Source organism: Pithys albifrons, chromosome 4, assembly GCF_047495875.1.
Source record: "Pithys albifrons albifrons isolate INPA30051 chromosome 4, PitAlb_v1, whole genome shotgun sequence".
Taxonomy (NCBI): domain Eukaryota; kingdom Metazoa; phylum Chordata; class Aves; order Passeriformes; family Thamnophilidae; genus Pithys; species Pithys albifrons.
In genome coordinates, this window is record NC_092461.1 from 8,006,714 (window position 1) to 8,033,121 (window position 26,408).

General features: G+C 39.7%; 1 protein-coding gene across 3 annotated transcripts; it reads right to left on the bottom strand.

Annotated features, from left to right (window-relative positions):
• Positions 1-1,713: 1,713 nt before the first annotated feature.
• On the bottom strand, positions 1,714-26,248 carry RIPK1 (receptor interacting serine/threonine kinase 1). 3 transcript variants are annotated; one of them, XM_071553335.1, is made up of 12 exons: positions 26,108-26,248; positions 21,689-21,891; positions 19,942-20,095; positions 18,891-19,028; positions 16,354-16,582; positions 14,378-14,527; positions 13,199-13,275; positions 10,877-10,958; positions 8,019-8,726; positions 6,539-6,610; positions 4,800-4,964; positions 1,714-4,130 (listed from the first exon to the last, which is right to left on the bottom strand). In XM_071553335.1, exons 2-12 carry the CDS (start codon positions 21,838-21,840, stop codon positions 3,847-3,849), a joined length of 2,211 nt encoding a protein of 736 aa, XP_071409436.1. In that variant the 5' UTR covers positions 21,841-21,891; positions 26,108-26,248; the 3' UTR covers positions 1,714-3,846. The 3 variants fall into 3 exon arrangements, with proteins under 3 accessions (XP_071409436.1, XP_071409433.1, XP_071409434.1); XM_071553332.1 differs by having other exon boundaries at positions 21,689-21,894; XM_071553333.1 differs by lacking the exon at positions 26,108-26,248 and adding an exon at positions 25,571-25,638 and having other exon boundaries at positions 21,689-21,894.
• Positions 26,249-26,408: the final 160 nt, after the last annotated feature.

Here is a 26,408-nt window from a genome sequence, read left to right on the forward strand (position 1 = left end):
TCTTGGTATGGCATCTTCAAGGACAGGTCTGTACCTTGTGATTTTTGCCATATGCTATACAGCGATCTTTATAATAACTACTAAGCAAATTCTAAGATAGATATATCCATTAATAACATTATCAATTAATAAGCATAAGTCCCCCAATCACTATATTCCATGTGCCTCCATGCTAAAAGATGGTTTTCATTTGTTACTGAACAGTGATGAAAAATCCATCAGAGAATAGTGACAGAACTTACTCAAAGCTGCTGAGAGACCAAGTTCTTGTGTATTGCCGCTCCTTGGAAACTGGCCTGTGAGGAAGAGCAGCTTTATGTTGCCAGCTCAGTTCAGAGTTCACATATCAAATTTTTGCAACAGTGTCCTGCCTGAGTTTTTAATTCAGCATTATTAATTGGTATCACTTAGCAACTATTTTGGAAGGAGTAAAAATTCCTCAAATTTCTTAGCTACTTGTATGCTGTTATGAGGACACAGTAATTAAATTAACCAAATAAATTGCTCTGAATAGCATGAACTCAGCCCTCTCTGCATTTAAAAATTTCAGAACAGATTGGCTGCTGTGTAACAATGACTGTTGCTATCAGGTGGAGATTGTACTTGAGTGGTAACTGATCTGAAGTCTCAAAGCACTTGCTCTCTTAAGATGGAAAACCATAATTTCCTTGTGTCTCAGTGGAGGAGTTCACCTCCTGTTCTTCAAGGGGAGACTCTGAAGAGGAGGTCTGCTGGTGCAACCCACAGCCTTTTTCTCCCTGTCTTGCACCTCACCCATCTTAGGAAAAATCTCTCTAAGGCTTCTGCATTACTGCTGTCTCTGCCCTTGAGGCTGAGAGCTGCCAGTTTGAAGTGAAATTACTCTTCTGTCCTTTTCCTCTCCTTTCTTTTGCCATGAAGGATGTTGGATCTGTGCCATAATACATCTCTCTCTCTTCCTTGTCTGCATTCTTGATCTCTCATGATAGGTGGCTTTTCAAAAATAAACCCTGTTTTTTCTTTTTTTTGAATGGGGGGAGTGTGGTATGGGGTGGTAGGTGAAATAAGCAACCCAACAAGTTAATATTATCTGATCTCTCTCTGCTATCCTTAACATTTCTGTGAATTTTAAGGTCAGGGAGAGCACTAACTCTTTTTTTTGGACCTTTAGTACACCATTTGCTTTTACATTTCATCTAGTTAATGTTGTATGGAGACCTATAGCTTTGATTTCAACTATATCCATCTTAAGAAACAAGACCAGTCTTAATTAAAAGATACCACGAGGATCCATGGAATCCCTAGGTAGTTTATTCCAGTAATTAACCATGTTATTAAATATGTATTCTAGTTTGGCATGCCTGACTGCAGCTTTCAAGCATTGGGTCCTATTATTTGGTTTTCAACAATATGCTAAAGGGCTTGTAGCACTTTTGATTTTCTGCCCAGGAAGCTGAATCTTCTCTGTGATCGAGTTCTGTAAGGGCTGTACTGAAAGAGTTTCTCTAGCTCTTAGTTTAGTGGTTGTTTTTTGTACCATCTACAATGGCACCTGAACTACGAGCACTAGTCTAGAATTGGATTTGACAAGCATCAAAGCTAAAATGACCTTCATCTCCCATGTCCTGCTTTAAAGATCTAGGCCTGCCCTGTGTCTAAGTCTTATTCTGAAACACTTCATGTTTTTGCTCTACCTCTTTGTTGTTGTTTCAGAAAATAAAGGCCTGGGGTTGCTTTAATAAAGAGAAAATTAAGCATTTAATGTATGCCCGTTAAATGACCATCACTCATTCTGTGTAACAAGTAAGACAAGGATTTTATGATGGAAAAATTGCATGTTGTATAAATAATATAGGAGAGTTTAAAAAGCCAGTGTGAGCTAGAGAATTGATATAACAATGCAGTGCCAACCAAGGTCAACAGAACATAAATGGACTTTGTGATCTTTAGGGAATTAGGAAATATGCTCCATGAAGTAAGACAGTAGCTGCTGGCTGTAACTCTCTGTGGACTGACACAGAGAAGACACCCACAACTCCACTTCTCTCTCTGTTTTAAGCAGAGTAAATTTTTTTCCTGGAAAGTGTATGCTCATTATGTTAGACAGATACAGCATATAATTTTCTCTTGTACTTAAGAATTTATATAAAATTTAGCATGTTCCTGAGTGAAAAAAGTAGGATAATGCAATAAATTCTGAGGAATTAACCATATAAATATTACTGCAGTATATACTGATACATCCCAAGCTACCCTCCAGGGAAAGCAGAGTTTAACGTGCATAACAATATGGAAATGCTCCAGTATCTGAACGGATGACATGCTCTTTGTGTAGATTTCTGACAAAGTCTCAGTTTTGGGGGCCATTTGCACTATTGCCTTGTACTAATTATGTTTAAAGATGACAAATATGTTGATTCTTGCTTTGATTATAGTCTCATTTGGATTCCACTAAAATGGTGGCTGCTGTATCAAGGAGCAGAAATCCATTCTAACTTCACTTCCATGAAATTACGAGCTTTTTTGACAATAACAATGAACATTTATGAACACTAATGAACACTTAGTGCCTTATCTATAGCAAAAACAATTACCTCCTCTGAACCACATGCTGGAAATACCCGTAGATTTGATGGAAATAAGAGGTATCATCCTTCATAGGAAAAGTTTTGCATAGTTATTCTTTGGGTATAAAAATTTAGAGCTCAGTGATTCTTTCACAGATCTTGCACAATGAGATTATGTCAATACTATGAAGTCAGAGTGGCAAGGAACACCTCCAGGTGCTGGGATACCATCAGCTACACTGCAGAGCTTTTCCAGTGTTCCCTGAAACAACCTGAGTGCTGTGAAATAGCCTTTGCAGACTATTTTGGAGGTTTAAAGAATTTGCTATCCTGGCAGCAGCCTGCAGCATCAGCTTGCCAGCTTAACCTTAGCATCCAGTAACATTCCCAAGCACATTTAATATACCAATACAAATGCAGTCCAAGAGGTTCAGAAACCAGTCATGTTCCAGTCACTGTGAGCCCTCAGAGTCAGCAGGAGAATGGGTCTTCTGTCAAGAGGTAATAAGGCACCTTTCTCTTCCCAAAGCTCTTGTATTCCAGAGTTCTCACTTTGGATTGCATACAGATTGAATTTATTTTATCATTATTTCATAAAGCAGATGAGAAACTTACCATGTAAAATATTTTATGCCAAAAATGTAAAAATCTAATACAATATTAACCTGTAAAAATCTAATGCAATATTAACCTGTTAAATGTCAATTATAGGCTTTTTAAGCCAGAAATAGTTTTTGCTTTTATTTATGCTGCTGTTCTGCATCTATCTTTAATAAAAATTATAGCAATATTTGAAAAATAATGTTATTGCCTTAAAGCAATTGGCACTTCTGGTAAAATTTAAGAGTTGATTTCCTTTTCCATAGAAGATTTTCAAGGTGCAGGTCAGTCTCTTACATATTATCACTTACATATTGCTTTGTTGAAATGATATGCTTTTGTTCAGAACTTAGCAATGTTTCCAGATTTTCAGGATAGAATGTAGACTCTAGAAATCTTGTGCAACACATTCTTCTTGAATTGGTATTTGTAATGCATTTTGTTGTTACTAACTTTGGACAACCATTCTGTTCAGAAGGAAGGTGCTGTGTTTCTTTTCTCCTTTTGGAAGACCAAATATTGTGACATAAAGTTATTGATTTATGGAAGGTATTCACTGAAAACTGCTTGACAGAAAAGCTATGCTCAAAAAAGTCTGTGCAAAAAGAACTCCAGAATGTTTCTGTTGAGAATTACTTGTTATTCGAAGGTCTTCAGGGGAAAAAATACCCTCACTTTCCCGAAGTTCTTGGTCAACTTATTATTCCCTGATTTTCATCAAACTAGTAAGCAGATCCAGTCTTTTGCAGCCAAAGAGGGCCTTAGCAAGTTTTCCAACTGTAGCACCTTTGGAGCCTTCCTTCATTTCCCACTTAAGCAGCATTTGGTAAACTTTTTCTTTCAGTCCATCTCGTTCATAGTCATGATCAATCTCATCAATCTCGGGGTCACAGAAGCCCAGTTTACGAGCACAGTGCTTCCACTGCCTAGCCAGATTCTCTCTCACCAGATTCAGATGTTTGTCAGTCAGGACAGTGGGATCATCTGCAAAAGGAAGAAGAGTGTAAGGAAATGGCATTGTTTTAACATTTCTTCCGCTCCTTTTGCTCTCTCTCCTGTCCTCCCCAAACTATTTATTGGTAATATCTGGACACAGAATCTTAGTGATATAATCAGAAGTGGATTTCATGGAGGCAGCATAACCCAGTGATGTCAGGAAAGAAATGCCTGGTCAGAACATATGTATTAAGAGGTCAGTTGCTGTAGTTGCTCTTTGATCTGAAGCCATCACAGTTTGTGACTTAAACCTGCAAGATTTAAAAACCCCTTCCTAAAGTTTTTCAACAGATGTTTGGTATGTTTTATATTCCAGGACACATTTTGTTTACTTGGGAATACACAGGGGTAGTTTAATTTGGTATTGACCAATGAAAATCAAATTTCAAAATCTTCCAACTTCTACCGGAGTGAAGTGGTCATAGCTCTTAGATACATGGTTTAGCTTTTAGATTTCCCTGTGTGATGTCAGGCACTGGATGACCCTATGATCTTCATATCTCAGGATATTCTACGATTTAAACTAGGAGTCAGGTGGGGACCTCCAATCCTAGCCTTGTTTTTACCAATTTGAGTGTTTCATAGATTCCAAACCAAATGGTTCTCAGATAATTATATGGGGAGAATATATGAAAAGTAGGGAGATGCATCTCTTACCAAATATACCTGTTGCTTCATATGTTCTATAATTTGCTTCTGTAACAGCAGGAGAAGTGTGGACGGGTTGACTGTACTCTACCATCGACATGTGATTGTTGCATCCAATTTGAACTCCATAGCTGTTACTTATGGTGTACTTGCTTGAATCATCTGTATAAAGATCTTAAATACAAATTTATAAACAACTGTATATGGTTCAAGAAGTAACATAAGGAGGAAGAAGGTTCTACTAATAAGAAAGTGATTAAACGTTTTCATTGTTGGCCAACAGCTTCAGGGGATCAGTCTTTGCTTGAATACTTTTTTCTTTTAAAGCTTCACTTCTGCCTCTTAGCTTTACTTTTCATAGATGTAAGTTCACATTTACAGTTATGACTTCGACATTCTGTGAGACTACAGTAAATAGTTTCTTGTTGCTCATCAGAAATGTTAAACATGTAATTTGGTCTTTTGCTTACTGTTGTCTGATTTTCACACATAACATGAAACTAAGTCACTATCCATGTTAGGTGACATCACTTTTCTATTCTCTCCATAGTGTCTTCTGAACTCTGGATAATCATCCATTAAACATTCTAACTTTAGTTTAAATGGTGAATCTCAGAACCTGGGTCTAAAATTGAAGAACAGATACTTAAAATGATACACCAAGCTCTGTATTTATTCAACCAAAATGATGATCAGATGAACAAATATCCTCGTTATGCACTCAGTTCCAATTAAGTGTGGAAATCTATGGTTTTGTATGAAAATCTGTCTAAATGCACTTAATATTAACTGGAGGCTGTAAGTCAGAAATATTTATATGTATGCATGATTCGTTTCTAAAAGTTGTAAAAAAGTAATTAATTTTATCACGTCTCATAACATTATGATTCCTATATCCTTTTCCTTTTTTAGCTAAAAAATGAAGAAATCTCATATGTTTTCTATGTCCTTATTTGGTAACAAAATGAATCTACCATAAGATATAAAAATGTGTACAAATGGTTTGTCAGTATTAACAGTAAAACTTACTGTGCCTCTAAATCTCCTTTCCCAAGTCTCTACACTTTGCTACTTGAGACATTTTGGGTCATCATCTAAAGACTTCAGGGGGTGCACAGTCAAGAAGACAGAAACCTGCTGTTTCAAGTTTTAAATGTAGACCATTTACAAACTGGACAAGCCTTGAAAGGGTTAATTAAAGAGTTCAGGGTGCCCCAAACAACATAAGTTGAAAGAAGCATATATTACAACTCCTGAAAGACACAACACAATATTAGGGGGTTCAAGACAGTTGAACTGTAGAGACTTGTGCCCTAATGAATGCTGATCAGCACAAAGCCTGCAGTTGGAGATTTGTTGTAAAAATCCAGAGGAAGATAGGACTAAGTGTCCCAAATGCACGTGTGGTTCAAGAGCTGGGCAGAGTCACAGCAGCTTGATGCTTGATCTGAGAAAGTGACTAGTTTGGGTGTGCAGGAGATTTTGCAATGCCTTCATGTTTTTATAAAAGAAGATGTTGTACATAAAAGAAGATGTTTTCCTTGATTAATCATGTTTAATGGGTGTATAGGTTCTGCTAGAGACAAGAATTAGCTTTACATACTGGTACTGGTAACTTCAGCTATGGTTAGAGATATTAAGCAATAGCATATATTATTTCAAGTTCCTGAAGTTTTTTTTTGTTTTGCTGATCAGGATGCAATGCACAGCAGGTTGGTTACCAGGACAGGTAAGGGTACAGCACTTACCAGAGCCTGACGCAGGTAAGCTAGGACGATATGCAAAAGTTCCCCTTGTGAAAGCAGGAGAATCCTTGTTACCTAAACAGAGAGAGAAAACAAAAAATGCCAAAAGCATTATGTAAATAAAAAAGCAAATGTACTTAACAATGACTGCCATATTTGTAACAGTGTAAGTACACACTGCTCTCAAATACAAAGATATGAGAAGCTTTTCAATTAGCAGGATTGTATCTCCTTGAGTAACTCTACTTCAAGCAATGATCTCATTGTGGCTTTTGCTCAGTGACTAATAACCTTAACCATCGTTGGATCCCAGCAAGGGCAATGGGCTTCTACGTGGGTGCATGAATACCTGTCAGTGTGAGATCATAGCACACTAAAGTTATGGACTGAGCTGCCTTGTATCAGGTATCCCAACTGGAAAATTCCAAACTCCCAAGTGTGCTCCTATTGCTTTGTGCTGAGATTGACTGCGGTTTGTATTAGCACACTACTTGACTGGCTCTAGCAAAGGCATGGGACACCACTGCATCTTCTGTTGGTGGCAGTAATATCTGGCAGAGGTGTAACTTCCAGCCCAGGGCAGTAATAGTTTTGGATGCTCACAGATGAGCTGTACAAACTCATAATAGGGCAGCAAGACCAGCTGGGTTACAGAAGTCAGTGGAGGAACTGCAATGCGGCTCTTCTGCATCTCATTCAGGTATCTGCTACACTATTTCACACAGCCTCCCTACAATAACAGTTTTCTTTACTCCTTTCAACCAGATAGTTTTCCTTTATTAATGATGTTGACAGTTCTAATACCTGCCTTCTGACATGACAGCTCTCGGATTCATTTCAGCAAATAAACTCACATAAACAACTAATAATCACAGTCTCTGCATAAGTAATTTAACAGAATAACACCTTTGTGGCATTCTGCTTGTAAAAGGCTAGGCATTCTTGATTTTGTGAGATGACCTGGAAAATAATACCATACTAAAAATATCAAATAATTAGTTGGAGCAGGCTATCAGGCTGTCTCTAGTTCTTAAAAGTTCAATCTTTTAAGTCTCCAATTACCACTTACTTATGTTTTGTCAATGCTCAGTGTCTTCTTTCTTTGTCTCCAAACCTTTCTACTCCATGGCATACTAACGATAGGAACTCCCCCTCAGCAACAGGCTGAGCTTTCTGGAGAAACTAATTATGAGCCTTAGCTCCTTGCTGCTCACTAAGCTCATGAGTCTCTTGGCTTGCTACAAACCAAGCTAAAAATATCTGTCTTCTGAAATGCTACAAATGCTGTTTCTGCATAAACAGAACCTGTGGTATGAATGTCACATTTTTGAGAGTCAAAGTTCTCCTTTGCTTTCCTAGAATGACTGGTTGCAGCTCTTGGTTTTGGGAGCTGCTGTAGCAGTACTTGCTGTCTGCTATTACTTGGAATATATGCCGTTACTTGGAATATACTTCGAATAATACTTGGAAATAGAAATCTCACCTGCATATGTGTCTGAATTGTTTGAATACCAGTTTGCATTGGTTTGTGACTGCAGGTTTTGGCCAGAGTCCAGCACAGGAGGGTTATTTAGCTGAAGGGCACCGGCTAAACCCAATTCATAGAGATCCTCTGGGTTTCCTGTTAGAAGACTGTTACGGTTTGGCCCATAAAAAATATCTAGAGTTCCCTGGTTTGGTGCTGTTGCAGCTGCCCGTGATCCAAAGTTGGGATCAGGTTTGGGCAAGATGTATGGATTAGTGTTTGATCCTGCCTGTAACCTTAATTTTGGATTGTGGTCTGACCAGACACGTGGATTAGTGTTTGATCCTGCCTGTAACTGGAAATTTAGATCATGGCTTGACAAGACATATTGATTAGTGTTTGATCCTGTTTTCTCAGCTCTTGGATGCAGTTCACTCTTCTGGGAAGCAGGAGGTGGCTTTGCAAATGGATCACTGGAAACTCTCCGCTTCCTTTCCTCCTCTGTCATTTCAGGGGTGTATCCTACAGGTCGAACTGCTTTATCCATCCGGCTCCCGTATACGTGATAGTTGTATTCACACTGAAGTTTTCTTTCCAGATCATAAGCAGGTGTACATGAGGTCTCACAGCTCTCAACAGGCTCACTCATGGGGCAGGGAGCAAACAGGGCTTCATTAACATCACTGATCACGGGACCTTGAGAGCTGTGCAGAGACTTAGGTTGATCTGAAAGGAAGGAAAATTAAGTATTTGAAGAACATCGAAATGCAAGTATTTAACTTGTTGTGATAATACTAGAATCTATTAATCTACTTTTATTGTTATGGTGTATATAAAAGGTAAAAATACAACATTACTTTGAGCATAACGCATTCTATAAAATAAAACAGTTTTACTGACGAGTATAACAGATTTTTATCTAGGAAGTACAGATTTTTCTAACCTAGTGGTGTCAAAATCTCACTCAAGTGGTGAGAGAATTCACTGCATACTCTGCTTATACTGACATTAAGTTTTCAGCCATTGAAACAAACATTCCTGAAGGCATTTGCAGGGTCTGATTTACTGGTGTGTCACCACTGGCATAAACTGGACTTTCATTAGTGCAAAACTGAAGAGTGACAGGATGGAAAGTTAACACCACAAATATAGCACAAATAATTTGTCATCAAAATCTTATTTAAAAATAATTATGCAAAGTTCCTGTCTGGGTATTTCATGATGAATACTTTTTGTCTAGTTTATTCTTTGTAGTCCCAAAATTTTTACAAGTGAAGTCTACCAAATAAAATAGTCTGTGTCATCTACATCTTTCAAACTAATTCTCAGTATCAAAGGAAGCTCTACTTCAGTCTTGAATTAGATGGAGTCATGTTCTGGATTGTGCTGCAGGATTCCAGATAATGTAAAAATGTGCTTGTTATTACTTGTATTTTTAAGGGTAGGACTACAGATGCTTTCTTCACGTTCTGAAAGCTTCACCCTAGAAAATGTTTTGCAGTGCCTAAACCAAGCAACTCTTACAAATCACTGTAAAATCAGAATAAAATGTATGTATGTGCTTTTATTTAGCTCAGATAATGCCAGTGAAATGTTTTTTTCTTTTTTTCCCCTGACACACCACATGATTTCAGCCTATATTGAGCAGGACCAAAATTAGTTCCTTTTGATGGCTATATATTAGTACACCTTCAGTCTGCCTTGCTCTGCTTCTTTTGCTGCTACTGCTAGAGAGGGAGTGGGAGGAATAACCTAATACAGAAATAACACCCACAAAAGAGACAGCTATTAGCAATTCAGTATTAGCATAAACTATATGGCATCCGTTCTCCAGGGCAAGCTTGAGATGTATAAACTGATGCTGTGGGATGCCTTTCACTACCACTCTGAGTAATGCCCATTGATTAGATAAAATAACCCCTGACTTTGACTGTCAGGCTGTCAAGATAGCATCTTTCTGCAGTGTAGATTCACAGTGAAGCTTTTCTTACTTAACTCACAAGAGCATCTGCAGTCTGCAGCAGTGATAGGTGATTGTTTCTGCTAGGCAAGTATAACTGTGCTCATTTAAAAGTACAGCAGTGGAGCAGCACTAAGTCCATCAGTTCTACTGAACAACAGTTACTGCAAACCTAGCTCTGGGAAAGATATATTAGTTGCATGTTAAGAGTTTAACATTGTTTCTTTAATAATGTCTTTCAAGGGGTGTGAGATAATGTAGCTGAATTTTATTTCTACTAAATTTTATACTACCTCTTGTAAATCAGTGTTGCATATAAGATCTTATGTCCTTTGACATTAAGAAATTTTGGTATAAGAATTCCAGATACACTACTACAAATATTAGTGAGACAACTCTATAAAATCACAAAACATGCAACTCATCCAAGACTTGATAGAAAACATAAAAGGAAGGAGAGGAAAAACCCTATTAGTGCTCTTCAGATTCCTTTGAAAGCAAAGTAATTCAAGAAATATGTATCCTGGTCATATTCAAAGCATTCATAAGAAAGGAGTGGGGAAAAAAGTAAAGCCTACAGAGCAAGCAGTTGTCATAAATAAAAGGATGGGAAGAAAGATGAAGTATGAAAAGTAATTATCACAGTGACCATTGAAAAGTTTAATGTCAAACAAAATTTTCAGCCTGGGAGATGAAAGCAGAAGAGTGTAAAATGAAATGGGTTTGAACTGTGCATGATGGAAAATTTATAGATAGTACGTATGACTTCTGGGAGGAAATTTAATCTTTTCAGGGATTACAATTCTTTCTGAAGTGCTGAATAATTGAGTTTCTTCATAACCCCTTAATGGTAAGGTTACTTGCTTTGTACACAACTTTATCTTTGGCAAAATACACAGAAAAGTCTGTACTTCACCATTACTGGTATCTTCTGGTGCAGCATCTACTTGGAGGGATTCCATCCTATTCAGCATTTTATCTTGCTCATCCAACATTTTCTACATGTGAGAAAGAACAAATGATCAAGTTATAGGCAAAAGCTTAATGAAAGGGAGTACCTGTAGAACAGGAAAGAGCACAGGTTCACAGCAAAGTGACCTGGATGAACAGATTCCTTGAATTTCTGGAAAAAGATCCCATACTCTTGCAGAGAGCACAGCCTGACAGAAAACACCCATTGCTTTGCTACAGGTGGGCAAAATCTTTTCTTCAGTGAAGGGAAGGACTACAATGCAATGCAGTATACAGTAGTCTTGAGTTGGCCAAACAATGCCCTTGCCTACATGGCTATGAGCTTAATCCTGAGTGGCTTTGGATTGTCTGTCTTGTATTTAATAGACTTTTTGCAAGCAACCTCGGTGAGGGGATGCTACTGAGGTAAAGAGAGCAAACATGCATCCTGTTCTGTGGATCTGTATTTAATAAGTACATTGATTAACAGGAAGGAGGTGGAAGCATTTACATTCAGATATAGACACAATGACTTCCATGAGGAATGTTAGGAACAAGGAGTTTAGAGGAAATTTTCAGGAAGAGGCAGTACAATTTCCTTCCTGTAAAAATTCACTCTCACTTCACTATAATGAAGGCAAAATCTATTCTTGTTCTATTATTTTGATGTTCCCATTGTTCAGACTTTACCGGAAGTAATTTTTTTTTTTTTGCCTGGAAAAATTATTTCTCAAATTCACCAAGTGCTGCTTACTTGTAAAATAATTTCCAAAAGTAGGGGTGTGGGTTTTTTAATTAAACCCAAGAAGTACTTTTACAGATTAAAAATCAACAACTCCTATCTCTTCCCACAAAATCAACATCCTTCCTAAAGCAAACCCATGATGTTCTAATGCACATTATAACTGTAGGTCCTTAACATTTGGCTTGAGTAATTGCACTGGACCAGAGGACCTCGGATGACTTTCAACTTCAACCATTCTGTGGTCCTTTTAGTTAGGAGGCTGTGGACTCTGTTTCCAGGATTGCTGGGGAGAGCTGAAGGGAAGTTATGCCCAAACTCTCTAACTCATGTTGCTACTGGAGCTATTAGGAATATTGACTTGCCTTGTATGCTCTATTCACATTCTGTGCCCTGATTGTAATGGCTGCTTTACTTCCTGAGAAAGTAATAAACTCACAGCCCATTTTATAAATAGTCATTTTGTCCCTGTGACTTGAGAGGCACATCTGCAGAGAGCTAATGAAGCAAGTACAGTTGGCCATGATCCTGATTTGGGGCTGCTCTCATAAATTAGACATGTATAGTTCACATTGTGAGTAAGTTTGGTCAAATGAGCCAGGAAATCTGTTTCATCTATTTCATTTTGCAAAACTCCATAGACTTTTTTGAGCAGTCACTGGTGCTTCATAAACATCACGTGAAATGAGAAACTTTCATTTTCACAACTGAAGACTTAGTGACAGAAGAAAGCACTTTAAAAAAAATGTAAATGAGTGGTTTCACAAGGAAGGGTTTTTTCCTTAGTTAAAAACACTGCATATGTACTCTTCTGAGCCTCACTTCACTGCAAAGGTTAAACCACTAATGCCAGGAGTTCTCATCAATAGCTGTCAGTGCTAGTGAAGTGAGTAAATTCATAAATCTGTAACAACAAGGTTCCATAATCAGCCCAACTGTTCAAGAAGTTCTTGTTCTCTTATTTTCAGTTAGAAAATTATTCTTTTTATCATAGTTTTCTGGCCATAAATTTATAAATTAAGAGAAACCAACTTGGACACTCAGGAAAACCATCTGAATTTAAATTTCACATGTTGTTATTACTGTAGTATAGCTTTCTGGTCTCAAGCAGGCTGAGATTCATTAGGTACCACCTGAACATAGGACAGAAATTACCAAGAATTTATGAAGTTACTTTAAATCAGATTCTTCCACTTTTGAATTGCTAAGAGTAACATTTTATTTTATGCGTGAGACTTCATGGATATATGAGGAGCTTTTGCAAAGTATCATTGTAGAATCAGTGCATTACTCAGCTGGAAATAGACCTTGAGGCACCTCAGGCCCACCTCCTGCTCAAAATAGAGTTACCTATGGAATGGCAGTTGGTAAAACCTCTAATGAGGGTGAAAGGACTCCCCTCATTCACAAATCAAGCCATGGAATCACAGAAGGAAATCAGGTCAAGCGTGATCAGTCTCCACGTAGCAGCATCTTGCCATAACTGGGATTGGGAAGAAGGGATGTGGGGAACTGACATGGTAAAATGCTCACAAAGTTACTCACTTTTAAATTCTTCAGATCTTCTTCAATATTTTTTCCTAGAGTTTCGCAGTAAAATGGCATGTATTTTTCATAAATTTCTGAAAAAAGAAAATAGTTAAGTGAAAGTGGTTTTCAATAGAAAATAAAAGTGATGTACTGTTAACAATCTTGATGGATAAGGATTGAATAAAGACTTCTATGAACTCAGAAACAGGAAAGCTATACATATGTTTGGAATTTGTTCACATGGTACACTAGCTTTAAAACAGTAATAAGAGCAGGATGTCTTCCAGGGACTTTTTTTGTTGTTGTTGTATTGCTTTTTAGGGTGAAATCTCTCTATGACCTGTAGCAGAGAGCACCTTTCTTTGACTTACATATGGAAAATTAGAAGTTACAACCCAGTACAAGCATAAGTTCTATCTATTAGCAGCAGATTATGTATGTTAAATACAGAGATGGTAGGTGTGTTCCTCCTAGTATACAAATTTCCTCAGAGGATTTAAGTACATGGCTACTGGATGTGAAGCTGTTGGTTACCTCTGTCTAAATACAAACCTCAAATTTCCTGTTACATGTTAGGGAGTTTTTTTTGTGGACTGTTGATTTTTACCCTTGTTGTTTCATGGGTTTTTTCAGTTGGTGCTTTTTTTTTTGGCACTATATATTGAGACAGAAAGAAGAGACAAGGTGACATAGTATTTTGACTTATTTGCTAAATGCTCTTAGTCTTCTCAGATCATTCATCCAAGACTTCAACTGCCTGCAAGTGTTTTGGGACCTGACCATATGAAAAGATGATTAGCTGGTCAAGGTAAGTTGGATTGTTTATGAAAGAATAAGCAGGACAGCTTTTGAATCTAGAATATTTTGAACAGGATATTTTCTGAGTCATGATATACTATATCCCTTGATGTAAATTTCAGCAAGAAGATTATACCATGCTGAAGAGAAATTAGCAGGAGGTATAAAGTGTCTTAACTCCATCCACTCACTAACATTTCTCAAATCTGTACATGTTGGACTAGATCTCATTTTTGGTCAGGGTGCAGGAGGTGTGCTTTACAGGGCAAGGGAATTGATATTTCAGTTTTCAAAATAAAAAATTGTATTTCAAAAGGAAAGCACTCAAGTTTGATTTGCTGCATTACAAATTATTGATGGACACAAAACAAAAAGAATCCTAAAGCAATGCCTTACCTGTAAAGGTTGGCCGTTTCTCTGACTCTTGTGCCCAGCATTGTTTCATTAGGTCAATAATTTCCATTGGACATTTACCAGTGATCTCCTCTAAGTTTGGTCTGTTTCCAATCGTGATAGCATAGTAAATCTGGTTATTATTTATAGTATCTGAAAAATAAAATTTCCTATCAGATCCTGAACACAGGTTTTTCTATTTTTCTGTAAGGAAAAGAAACAATGAAGCAGGTCCCTGCATGTTTGTGGATATGTAAAATAGGATTTTAAAGATGTCCAAGTTACAGCTACAAATCTTTCATATTGATGAATTTGAACCCACTGCCCTAACATCCATGGATAAAAGATTTAGAATCATAGAATCGATTGAGTTGGAAAACACCTCCAAGATCATCAAGTCCAATCCTTGGTCCAACTCCAGTCCATTTACCAGATCATGGCACTCAGTGCCACGTCCAATCTCAGTTTAAAAACCTCCAGGGATGGGGAATCCACTCCCTCTCTGGGCAGGTCATTCCAATGCCTGATTATTCTCTCTGTATAGAATTTTTTTCTGATCTCCAACTTCAATTTCCCCTGGCAGAGCTTGAGCCCATCGTGCCCCCTTGTCCTATTGCTGAGTGCCTGCGAGAAGAGACCAACCCCCACCTGGTTAGAACGTCCCTTCAGGTAGTTCTAGACAGTGCTGAGGTCACCTCTGAGCCTCCTCTTCTCCAGGCTAAACACCCCCAGCTCCCTCAGCCTCTCCCCACAGGACTTGTGCTCCAGTCCCTTCACCAGCCTTGTTGCTTTTCTCTGGACCCGCTCCAGCACCTCAGTATCTTTCCTGAACTGAGGGGCTCAGAACTGAACACAACACTCAAGGTGTGGCCTCACCAACGCTGAGTACAAGGAAAGGGTCACTGCCCTGGGCCTGCTGGCCACACTATTTTTGATACAGGCCAGGATCCCATTGGCCTGCTTGGCCACCTGGGCACACTGTTGGCTCCTGTTGAGCTTCCTGTCAATCAGTCCCCCCAGGTCCCTTTCTGCCTGGCTGCTCTCCAGCCACTCTGTCCCCAGACTGGAGCGCTGCAGGGGGTTGTTGTGGCCAAAGGGCAGGACCCAGCACGTGGCCTTATTGAACTTCATCCCACTGGAATCAGCCCATCTCTTCAGTTTATCTAGATCCCTCTGCAGAGCCCTCCTGCCTTCCAGCAGGTCGACACTCCCTCCCAACCTGGTGTCATCAGCAAATTTGCTGACGATGGTCTCAATCCCCTCATCTAAATCATCAGTAACGATGTCAAACAGGACTGGACCCAACACTGACCCCTGGGGAACACCACTAGTGACTAAATAATATTATTTTAATATTAATGGATTTACTTTAGTATGTAAGACATGCCCATTATAGGTAAGGGTGACAGATCTAGCTTTCTAGAACCTGCATCTCGTATATGCTCTGCACCAGGTATGAACACAGAGATGGCCACGCAGGTAACATTTAGCCATTTAGTTAGCAAAAAATCCATTCAAAATTATAAATGTGTTACTCTGGAATTCCACAGTTGGCTCCTATTGTTCTACATAAGCACATTAGTGCATGTTTAGAAGTTAGCACCATGCAGCTGAGTGTGTGATCATTCCTATTGAAAGAAAACCCACACATAACTAGTCCACCTCAGGAAATTGCAGACATCAAAGTTTAAATCCTGGCCCACAGGAGGTTTGTCTAACTTCTGCCACTGAGTTCAGTTTGTGCCCACACCTTATCGACATGAATACCTTCAGCTCATGCCTGCATTTAATTCAGATGTTCTTGTCCGTGCTTAGGAGTCAGGAATGATGCAACTAATGCCTGTTGCTGGCCAAAAGGTGCCAAACAGGCCCTATTTTAGGCCGTGGGTGATTTAACCTACTAATCTTAATTTTATAACTTTAAATGCTAAACATTTGTAACTTCATTTTGTGATAGCATCCTTTTGGAAGTAACTTACTTTCATATGGTTCCTTGTTAGCAAAAATTGCCCATATCACTATGCCAAAGCTGTAAACATCTGATTTCTCCACAGGTTTTGCATTAAGATTGACTAAGTGCTCTGGGGCCATATAGAAAAGAGTCCCAGCATTGTTCTGCCGCTTGCTTGTGATTTGCTTCTGTCGGCTACTTTCTTCTTGGGTTAGCTTACTCCAGCTCTTAAAGCAGGCAACACCAAGATCTGCAATCTGTAAAATGAGACACGTCAGAGCTAGTGTTGTAATGGAGATAAACAAGTATTTCATGTGGTGCTCAATTTTATAATAAATATATCTAAAAATGAAACACTAGAAAAACTGCAACTAAAACCAGGAAAACAAACTATTTGCTTTCTTTGTTTTGGTTTTCGTTGGTTGGTTGAGTTGAGTTTTTTTCCTAAATAAAGTATCACTGTCAACTGGGAACCATCAGGCTGAACCTTTATTAACTTAACCCCACTTGGAACCATTGCACAATGTAAGGACAGAAGTTTGGTTTTGCTTGCACTGACAATCATGTTCAAGGTCCATCTGCAGGGCTTGTGGGAGAACAAAGATTCGTGCAAGAAGCAGCTAAGATTCAAATCTAGAAGCAATTTATGAGATGGGCAGATATCCCTCCTCCCTCACTGCCCTTTCCACTTAGATTGCATTTAACTCAACTTCCTTAGATCTTCCTACACAAAAGGGGAAGTAGAGGATCTAAATGGATGTGATGTGCATGACAAAAAGACATGGAAAAGGATAGCATGGAGTAAGTTAAAGCAGAGATACCTGGGTACCTTGTGCTTGACAAGGTGACATTATCAAAACTTTAGGCTGCAGTTTTACAACTAGACTAACAGCTGCTGATGAAGAAAGTAATCCTTCCCTCCTTTCTCCAGTCTCCTATTGTGTGTTCCAGCACTGACACTTATCTGGGAAGAACCAGTGCAAGGTAATCAACCAGTTTGCTGAACCAAGTGCTCCCCCAACAGAAGGGCAGCGCTGGCAACAAGGTAAATAGGAAATCTTCTGGTTTGGCTTCCTAAATCAGGGCAGGGTGACCAGATTAGCACCACTGCTAATACAAGGGAACAGGACGTCAACAGGGGAGGGAAAAATGAAAGAAAATGGGACTGTCTGCCTTGGTCACAGACAGCTGTCAAAAAGAGTTTTGTAACCCAATTACTTCAAGTGAAAACTAAGGTGACATCTTGCCTCACTTCTAACTCACTTTTCTCTTCTCTCTTGTTGCCTCTACCTAGCTTATTGTTCCTTTTGTGTTTCTGAAGCTTTGGGCTACGTTTAGACATCATGTATTCAGAGGAAAATGTAAGTGACATTGTGCTGAGGAAATTCAAGTCCAAGTTCATGTCTACAAGTAAGAGGAGGTTTAATGTGATAGAGGAAGACATGACATAAATCTTTCTGTATTTGCAGTTTCCTAGAACACCTATTTCCTTTTCTAAATATTGGTAGTGTTAGACACATTTAAGCAGATGGATCATACAACAGTTGCCTTAAATTATACTTTTGGTCAAGCTGCTTAAGGAAGTCTGATCTGATTCTGAGGTTCCAGCTCAGTTTGTCATGACGTGCGATGATAGCCTTATTTGATCTGGTCCACATAAGCAAGCTGAAACCCAAAACCCCACCCAATTTATATTTAAAGCAGATCACGATGGGGGCTTATTTTTGGGGAAAATAAAAAATTTCTTATCTGCAAACTGCTTATACTACTTTAACCTTGCCAAACAACTTGTCACTAATTTATGTGTGAAAAATAGAAAATGATAGAACTCTCTTCACAGAAATTTATTCTGTAGTTTCAAACTGTAATGGGATGATTATTTCAACTCACCTTGGCCAGAGACAGGATATTTGATGAGGACTGCTGCAAATTCCAGTCAGGTTTATTCTGCAGTAGCCTCTATGTGCCTTGCTTCAAACCCCCACTAAAATTAATAGAAGGGCTTTGGAACAGGCTTATAAACCATGCTTTGAAGTAGTGTCCTGATGTTTTTTTCTTTTTGTAGCTGCTGGATGTCATTTTAAAAGGATGACTAAGGAAAAACAGAGGTATTCAAAAGAGGAAAAGATAATAGGGAAAAGAAGGAAACGAATAAAAAGAAGGTAAAGGCAGAAAGAGGGATTACAGCAATATCAGACAAAAGACATGATCCATAAAACATTCTCTTTTGTTTCAATTTCTCTGGTAATGTTTGTTTTATCCTTCTAGTTGTTTTGTTAGTTATAGCTCGTTAATTCTCAACAATATTATTTTTTATTGTCTTTAGTGATTTTTTTTTCACAGTTGGGGAGATACTATGCAAATTTCAGACTCAGGGGTTGTGTAGGCTACCATACTTCAACAACTCACTGCTAACACTCAGTGACACTCCCTTAGTGACAGCTTACTAAACTACAAAGGAGTTCATCTACCAATCCTACCAAGTTAGAAACCCTAACCAGTGCAGCTGAACTGAGTTCTTCAGCCCATATTACCAGCTTTCTCCATTTATGTTCTAACAAGTACCTTAATGTGGAAGTCTCTGTCCACAAGGATGTTTTCTGGTTTCAAGTCTTTGTGTACAAAGCCTTGCTTATGAAGATAAAGCATTCCTTCTATGATCTCCAGCACAAAACGCCCTTTCACTGTCAAAGGCAGTGGGTGCTAAAAGAAAGAACAAGAAATGCCATCTATTAAAAAAATGGAACTACAACCATCAAACTAAACCCCAATCTTTAAGGCAAATTTCTCTCAGTCCCAAGAGTACCTCTGATCAAGCTATGGCAAAAAAATCACCTCCCAGCTGAGGGAGGTGATTGTGTCGCTCTTATTCTGCACTGCTGTGGCCTTACCTCGAGTCCTGTGTGCTGTTTTGGGCACCATGATATAAGGATGATATAAAGCTATTAGAGAGCGTCCAAAGGAGGGCTAAGAAGATGGTGAAGGGTTTAGAGGGGAAGCGTGGCTGAGGTCACTTGGTTTGTTCAACCTGGAGGACACTGAGGGAAGACCTCACCAGAGTCTACAGCTTCCTCACTAGGGGAAGTGGAGGGGCAGGCACTGATCTCTTCTCTGTGATGACCTTTCTGTGGGAGTGACATGAAGCTGAGTCAGGTAAGGTTTAGGGTGGATATCAGAAGGTGTTTCACTGAGAGGGTGGTTGTGATTTTTGGGGTTGTCCTGTGCAGGGCCAGGAGTTGGACTTGATGATCCTTGTGAGTCCCTTCCAACTTGGGATATTCTATGATTCTAAGGCCCTTCTTGGATCTAAATTTTGGCATTAAAGTAATTCTAGAATCGTTCCATATTTACAGAAGCATTGTTCTTTAGAAAATTCTCCACGTCTCTACCAACATTGCTATAACTTTTGAACCTGTAACTGGTCTGCTCCTCTTTGATGCACAGGAAAGCCTCAGTCATTGTCTGCCGTCTCTAGAGAAGGCAGTGCTGCCACTGGCTTTTCAACACAGAAAGAAGAACAAGAAACTAAAGACTCCATTCCCTGGAGAAGGCAGTAACATCCTATCCATTTCAAACACCTTATCAACCCTACATGAGGAAGTAATTGACTGCTCACTTCCTGTAGCACTTTCATCATGTTCCCCCGGTCCACATATTCCATCACAAGTGAGTGGTTTCCATCTTCCAAAATGACACCCAGTAGTTTTACCACACGGTCATGATGCAGTTTGTGCATAATCTTGCCTTCTTCAAGGAGGGATGTGTTATATCTGTAAAGCAGAAATTACACTGAACTTAGATGCCAGGCTAGAAAGAACACAGGGATGAAAATGACATTGACTCATAATGAAAACAATGGCCAAAAAAGTCAACATCCCGAGAGTTACCATACCTTCATCTGATTTTTTAATTGATACAGCTTTGTTCAGGCCAGATTATATTTTCTAAGACTCTGCTCTAATGCCTTACATAGAGACTGTCTGTTCAGCATGGTTTTAAGGCCTGCTTTTCAGAAAGTGCATAGGTGCACTGCTGGTTGTGTATGTCCAAATCTTTGAACAGGAATGGGATCAGGGCAGGGCTGAAAGAGTCTTAGGACAAGGAGGGGTGAAGACCCACTCCACTATCTCTTGTACAGGAAACTTACAGAGGTCTTGTTTCTGAAGGGCTGGTATTCATGTTCAAAGTGGATTTATTACCAGGGATCCACCCACACACTGAATGATGATAGCATTTACTAACAATTACTGCTTTAGGATTAATTCAAATCTCTTTACCTGGGCCTCAGTACAACCCATCAATTATCACAGGCACACAGCTGGGAGCTAAGGATAATATCCATTACATAATATAGAAAAAAGGGTGGTATTTTTATTATTGCTCCTAATCTAGTCATAAGACAAGAGGATGTAAGAAAATCTTGAGACGATATTGCTTGCTAATGTTTTCCTGCCCTGTGACTTAAAAGGAAACTGCTTTCTCCCTCTGTGTTCTTCAGTAGTAGGAGGAGAAACTGATTGTTTTGTTTGCATCAGGCTCAGTTAAAAAATTTGCTAAAGACTTTCAGGTCAGTATTTTAAGAAATGACAAAATTATGAGCCTGCAAAGCAAGAAAATAAAAACACAAACTGAAAAATAAACTTGGCAGGCTTGTCCATTTTAACTGTGTTCATTCCAAACTGTCATTGCAGTCTGCAAACTACTAGAATCAATTAATTTGCTTTCACTAGCAAAAGAAAAAAATTATTTATCATAACCCAAAGTAAAAAGAACATGGATTTTTGTCTCTCTCTAGTGGATGACTCATGGGAGAGTTTTAGGATTGTTATAGCTGTGAGGTAGTTGTGCTGCAGCATGACTGTAATCAACTGTTAATTCAATCCTTGAATTTAATCAGTGGGCTTGACTCACTCTGCTTTTCTCTCAAGGGAGAGAGTTACATTCTTGCTGTTATACATGTGGAGCTGCAATCCTACTGGTAGTTTATGTGCATTTAGTTTCTAGTGGGCATCTAGAGTCAGATAATTGTGTTGAAAACATCTGCAAGTTTGAAACTAGCATGTGGCCACTGACTTCCTGCCTTTCCTTAGGTATGCAAGAGTCCTTTTAACAATTTACAATAGTGCTCCACTTACAATGAAAAAGAGGAACTTCAGTGGAACAACTTCGAAAGTTATCTCATGAGCAGGGCAAAAAGGAAAATTTGCAGGAGAGCTGTTAGAATTATTATTTTCTCCAAGTACAGTATCTCCAGAAGCCAAAGACCCGAAATTATTACACTCTATTTAGATTTATCTCCATTGAGTTTAGAGGACTCAGACTAACTGAAAGCTAAAAAATCAGAACTGAGATCTATAACTTACTCATTGCGCTGTGGTCCTGTATATACTTTTTTTAATACTACATAGCCATGTTTCTTGTGAACGCATAAAGAAATTGTTCCACATCCTCCAGCATCTAATTGTTTTTCTTCACGCAGATCCTGGATGCTCATGCGAATATCTTCCAGAGACATGTTGGCAGTCTTTGTGGTTTAGCAATTAAAACTAAATCAGTGATTCTAGATCTGCTGTATAAAGGAGGAAAAAGAAGTGTCGTTATCAAGCACTTAGGGATTCCACTAAATAAGTGCATATGTGAGGAGTGGGACAGAAGCATAAACTCGTGTGACCCTTCTGAAAAAAGGGTCTCAGTTGGAAACCGAAGATGCTGTGGTTCTTGCAGAATCAGACTTAAAGATCACAATGATTTATCCTGTCAACCCACCACAGTTATATTAAGTTGATAAAACCATTTCTTCACCTGAGGATCTCAAAGTGCTGTTAATAAATAGTTTTTATTCATATAATATGCATGCAGTAGTTTGGAACTAGCCCTATACTTCATAGGTGCAAACCACAAAACCTTGAAAAATCAAAGGCCACAGTCCCAAAGGCAGGTAGTGCCTAATAATTCTGATTTATATCTCACTTTCTAAATTGCCTTAATATGGGCCTGTCAGGTGCCCAGATACTTATATAACTCTAAGCTACATTTTAGACATGTTTGCAAACCCAGCTCTAAAGGGTGTGCTCAAAGCTTAAACCAAAGAAATGGTTTCTCTGGAGGGTGAAACAAAGAAGGCAGCTTTTGTGGGAAACTTATTTTCACAGCTGTCTGAATTTAAGGAGACAAGTGCTAGGAAGGAATTTGGTGGGATGTGTGGGAACTTCTCCTCTACCCTGCAAAAAGAAGAGAAACAAAGAAATTTTGAAGGCTTGTAGTAACTCCAAAGTGCCTCAAGACAAAAAGAGAGTTTGGGAACCTATGAAATGGGTAGATAAGTAAACCCCAGTGGATGCCAGACTAATTTTAAGCCTTTGGTGAAGCTGTGATGTTCTCTTACCTAACATGTGCCTCAGGAGGTAAAACTCTGAAGGAAGGCTGGACAGCCTGTACCTTCAGCACATGTCAGAAAGCTGCACTGGTGCAAGCCACAAGCTCTGCTTTTGTTCCTCACTAAATTTTTAACTTCAGTGCTTTATATCAAGTCAAGAAAGAGTTTGCTAAGAAAATACAAAATTCAAAAGACTGTCAGGGCTGTTTAGTTTCCATTCCTCTTGGGTAATTATGACACAGATACCCAGAGCTGGGAGAAAGGCACCATTTCAAAGTGCCACTTTCAGCAACAGTAGCTTGGCTCATATGGGTAACTAAGAGAACTAAATTGTGTAGCAAAGGGATTCCCAAGTTTTTCAGATCACTAATCACTGCTAATTCCTGTAAACTACCCTGCACCTGTATCATCAGCTCCCTAATTGAAATGATTGCTTAATGTTGTTATGATCATCAGCTACAGCCTAATTATGGTTGCCTAATTACCTCAGCCTCTTTCTGGAGCCTGGGAACTGAGGAGTTGGTGAAAGTGAGCATGGAAAGTGGGGATCTGAGGGAAGACACATTTAAGTGCACAGCTGGAAATTATCTAGTCAGTTTAATACTAACATGCCAAAACAGGGAAGAGTCAATTTAATTAAAAGAAAAAAAAAGTTGTGCTTGCAGAAGAGATAAAGCAAGAGCTGCCCCTTCCCAGTACGCATATAGATTCTATGGGCTGTTGTAGTACAGATGGGGAACAACCTCTACACTTGGAGCTGTGTGCTGTCTTCAGGGTTTTTTGGTTTCACTTTCCTGACTTCAAAAGGGTGGAGATTTCATTTTGCTGGAGTGCTAGCCTGCATTATGAGCACAGGACTAAAGATATGACTGCATTCATTTAGTAAGAAGGTAAGCTCTGCTGTGCTTAATAATTGTTAGAGGAAATTGTTGTTGTGCTTTGTTTGATGGAGTTTTTAAAATTATTTTTCAAAATCTCTTTGCAATTAAACAAATAGCAGAATAACAAATGACTGGTAGCAGGGCCAAGAATATTCACTGCTGCTGTTTGGTGACAAGTTTATAGTGATGGTTCTCTAGATTTCTCAGGATGGTGCTCCTGAATGTTTTTGCAGCTGCAGTGGATTTAACAGGTATACAAAGGCCTGGATTCAGTCATGAGAGTTTAATATGGCATAAACTGGCATCTTGCATCTTTATCTGGGGTTTCCCTGGCAAGAATTGGTTCAAAGTTACACATCTATGTTAATATTTCTATGCTAACAGTAATTATGCATCTAGGTAGGAGTTATTCTGGGAAGAATTATATGTGCTTTTCTTGTAAATGCAAAGTATATGTGTATTTTTGAATAGTGAATCTCTAAAGTTGCATTAATACCAGTGATAGTTTGGGCCTGCTGTTCAATACTATGATAATCTGACAAAAAAAAACCCCAGCTCTGCCTCAAACTGCAATAATATAGAATCTTGTTCCTATTTACATTGCTAGTACCTGTTGTGCCAAGCAGCATGTGGTCATTGTAACCAGCAGTCTTGGAAATTCAAAAGAAGTAATAACTTCTGAAATCATAAGGTATTTGCTGAAATGAGCTGGGTAATGTTAAATGGGGGGGAATGTCCCCATGAGATAGGAGAGAGCCCTCCTCCTTGGGCATGCTATGATGCTACTACTTTTTTTGTTGTTATTACATAATGAGGTACTCTAAATAGAAATTCTCTGACTTAATGACTTAAACCAAAACTGGAAGTTATTTTGTAGAATGAGTATCATGGGAAAGCAACCTTTAACCAGGCTTTGAAGCAAAGACTACTTATTCCAGTATAGTATTTAACATGAGACACTGGCTTATGCTACCTTGAAATGTCAGATGATAAAAAATCAAGGCAGAATCACAGACTCAGGTTCATTCCAACCTTACTGCTTTTTATTGCAATACAGGGTAATTCATGTGTATCCTCAGTACTTGGGATACACCAATACATACATTTATGTATCTGTAGTTAAAACAACAGAAATTTTGTACTTTATTAGTCTAACCTTGAAGAAGCGAGACATACTTCTAGGGGTTAATTTGTGTTCTATGGAGTAGCCCTCATCTCTATACTTGATTATAAAGCAATTTTAATATACTATTTTGAACATCTGTATTACAGTGGGTTCATATTTACCAAGTGCCAAAGTGTATTATGAAAATTTTGAACACTGGTTCCTAGAAGAGAGGAGTTTTTTCCCACCAGTATGACTGATGCTCTCTAGAGATCAATAGAAATGTAGTAAGTGGGTTTGTGGTGTTTTATTTTTTAACACCGTAGTTATGTCATCTCTTCTAGCCTCTAAGGAATGTATAAACTCCCAAGAATCATGACCTGGTCATTAGGTCCTATCGGGCCTGATTGCCATTCAAAAGCAGTTTGCTTGGTTCTAATGATCTGTAACTGATCTGATGCGGTTAAGGAGGATTGCTGGGAGCATTAGCTCCGTAATAAGAAAAAGGTGACACACTGCAGCTTTTGTGGTCTAATGATGCGTGCAGCACTTAAGTTACTGAGAGATGTTACAAAGTATAACTGGGGACAATGAACACAGGTGCAAGCTACAACTGGTGGCCATTTAGTTATCAGTCGGTAACAGAAGGCAATAAAAAATCGAAAGCAAAGCGGGTACCTCCAATATGGGTACGGAGATAAATAGAAGGGTGAAAACAGCCGAAAAACAAAATTACTGCATGTGTGAATGATGTTTCAAAAGCTGTGAATATTTCAAAAGCTGTCAAGGCATCTCAACTCTACTGCTGTAATTTTCCTAACTCGTTCCATCTAAACCTTTCCTTTCAGCTCAAGTTTTTCAGATGAAATAGCAAAGAAAATACCTGTGTCAAGATGATCATAAGCAAGTCGCAGAAAGGATCCCGTGGGAGGGGGAGGAAGAGTCTCGAAGACAATGAAAGCAAAGGTGTTACAAAACACGAGTTTTCATAGGAGCAGAGGGCGGCGCATGGAAAGGGGAAAGGGTGGGGTCTGTGTAGGTTCTCCTGCAGGGGCTGGGTCTTGCTGTCCGGGCAGAGATACCTCGCAGGGCCGTGGCGGTCAGAGCCGGGCCCGGGGAGCCCTAACACGAGGCTCCTCCGGCCTAGTTCCTCGTTGGGCGGCACAGCACGTCGCCCTTTCCCTCCTCCTCCCAGCGGCTTCCTGCCGCTGCCGCCGCCTCTCCTCGCATGCAGCGCTCCCCACCCGCCGCTTCCCCTTCCCCCGTGCCCGCCGACCCTCCTCAGCGGGTCCTCGTCGGACCACCTCGCCCCGGGGCCCGGCACCGCCAGCGGGGTCGCCGCAGTGCTTTGGGTTCCCGCGTGTCCGTTTCCCGCAGGTCTCGTTCCCGCCAGCCCCGCTCCCGGCGGGCAGTGCCTTACCGCGGGTGTCGCCGCTCTGTCCTCTGTGTCGTCTTCCCGGCAGCGGGGTCCGCTCTGCCGGGCCCCGCTGGGCTCGCCCGAGGGCACCGCGGAGCTGCCGCCGCTCCGGATGCTGCGGAGCGACTGCGCCCGTGCGACGCACCGCGCGCCCTCCCCTCGGGAAGAAGGGCGTGAACTCCGCCTGCCCCGGCGCCGCCCGCGGGGGGTGAGAGCCTGAGCGCCTTATCGAGCCCCACGGCGGCTGCGAGCTGCGTAGAAGAGTTGAGGATTTGGTGCTGAGGATGTGCGTGCGGGCGTTTGT

Bases quoted from the DNA above. Each gene is read 5' to 3' on its own strand.
- RIPK1 (XM_071553335.1), bottom strand. From the start codon at position 21,840: ATGTCTCTGGAAGATATTCGCATGAGCATCCAGGATCTGCGTGAAGAA. The intron at 13,276-14,377 runs GTAAGGCATTGC...TTCTTTTTTCAG, and splicing joins GAAACGGCCAACCTTTACAG to AAATTTATGAAAAATACATG. The intron at 8,727-10,876 runs GTGAAGTACAGA...CCTTCCTTTCAG, and splicing joins ACCAGAAGATACCAGTAATG to ATCAACCTAAGTCTCTGCAC.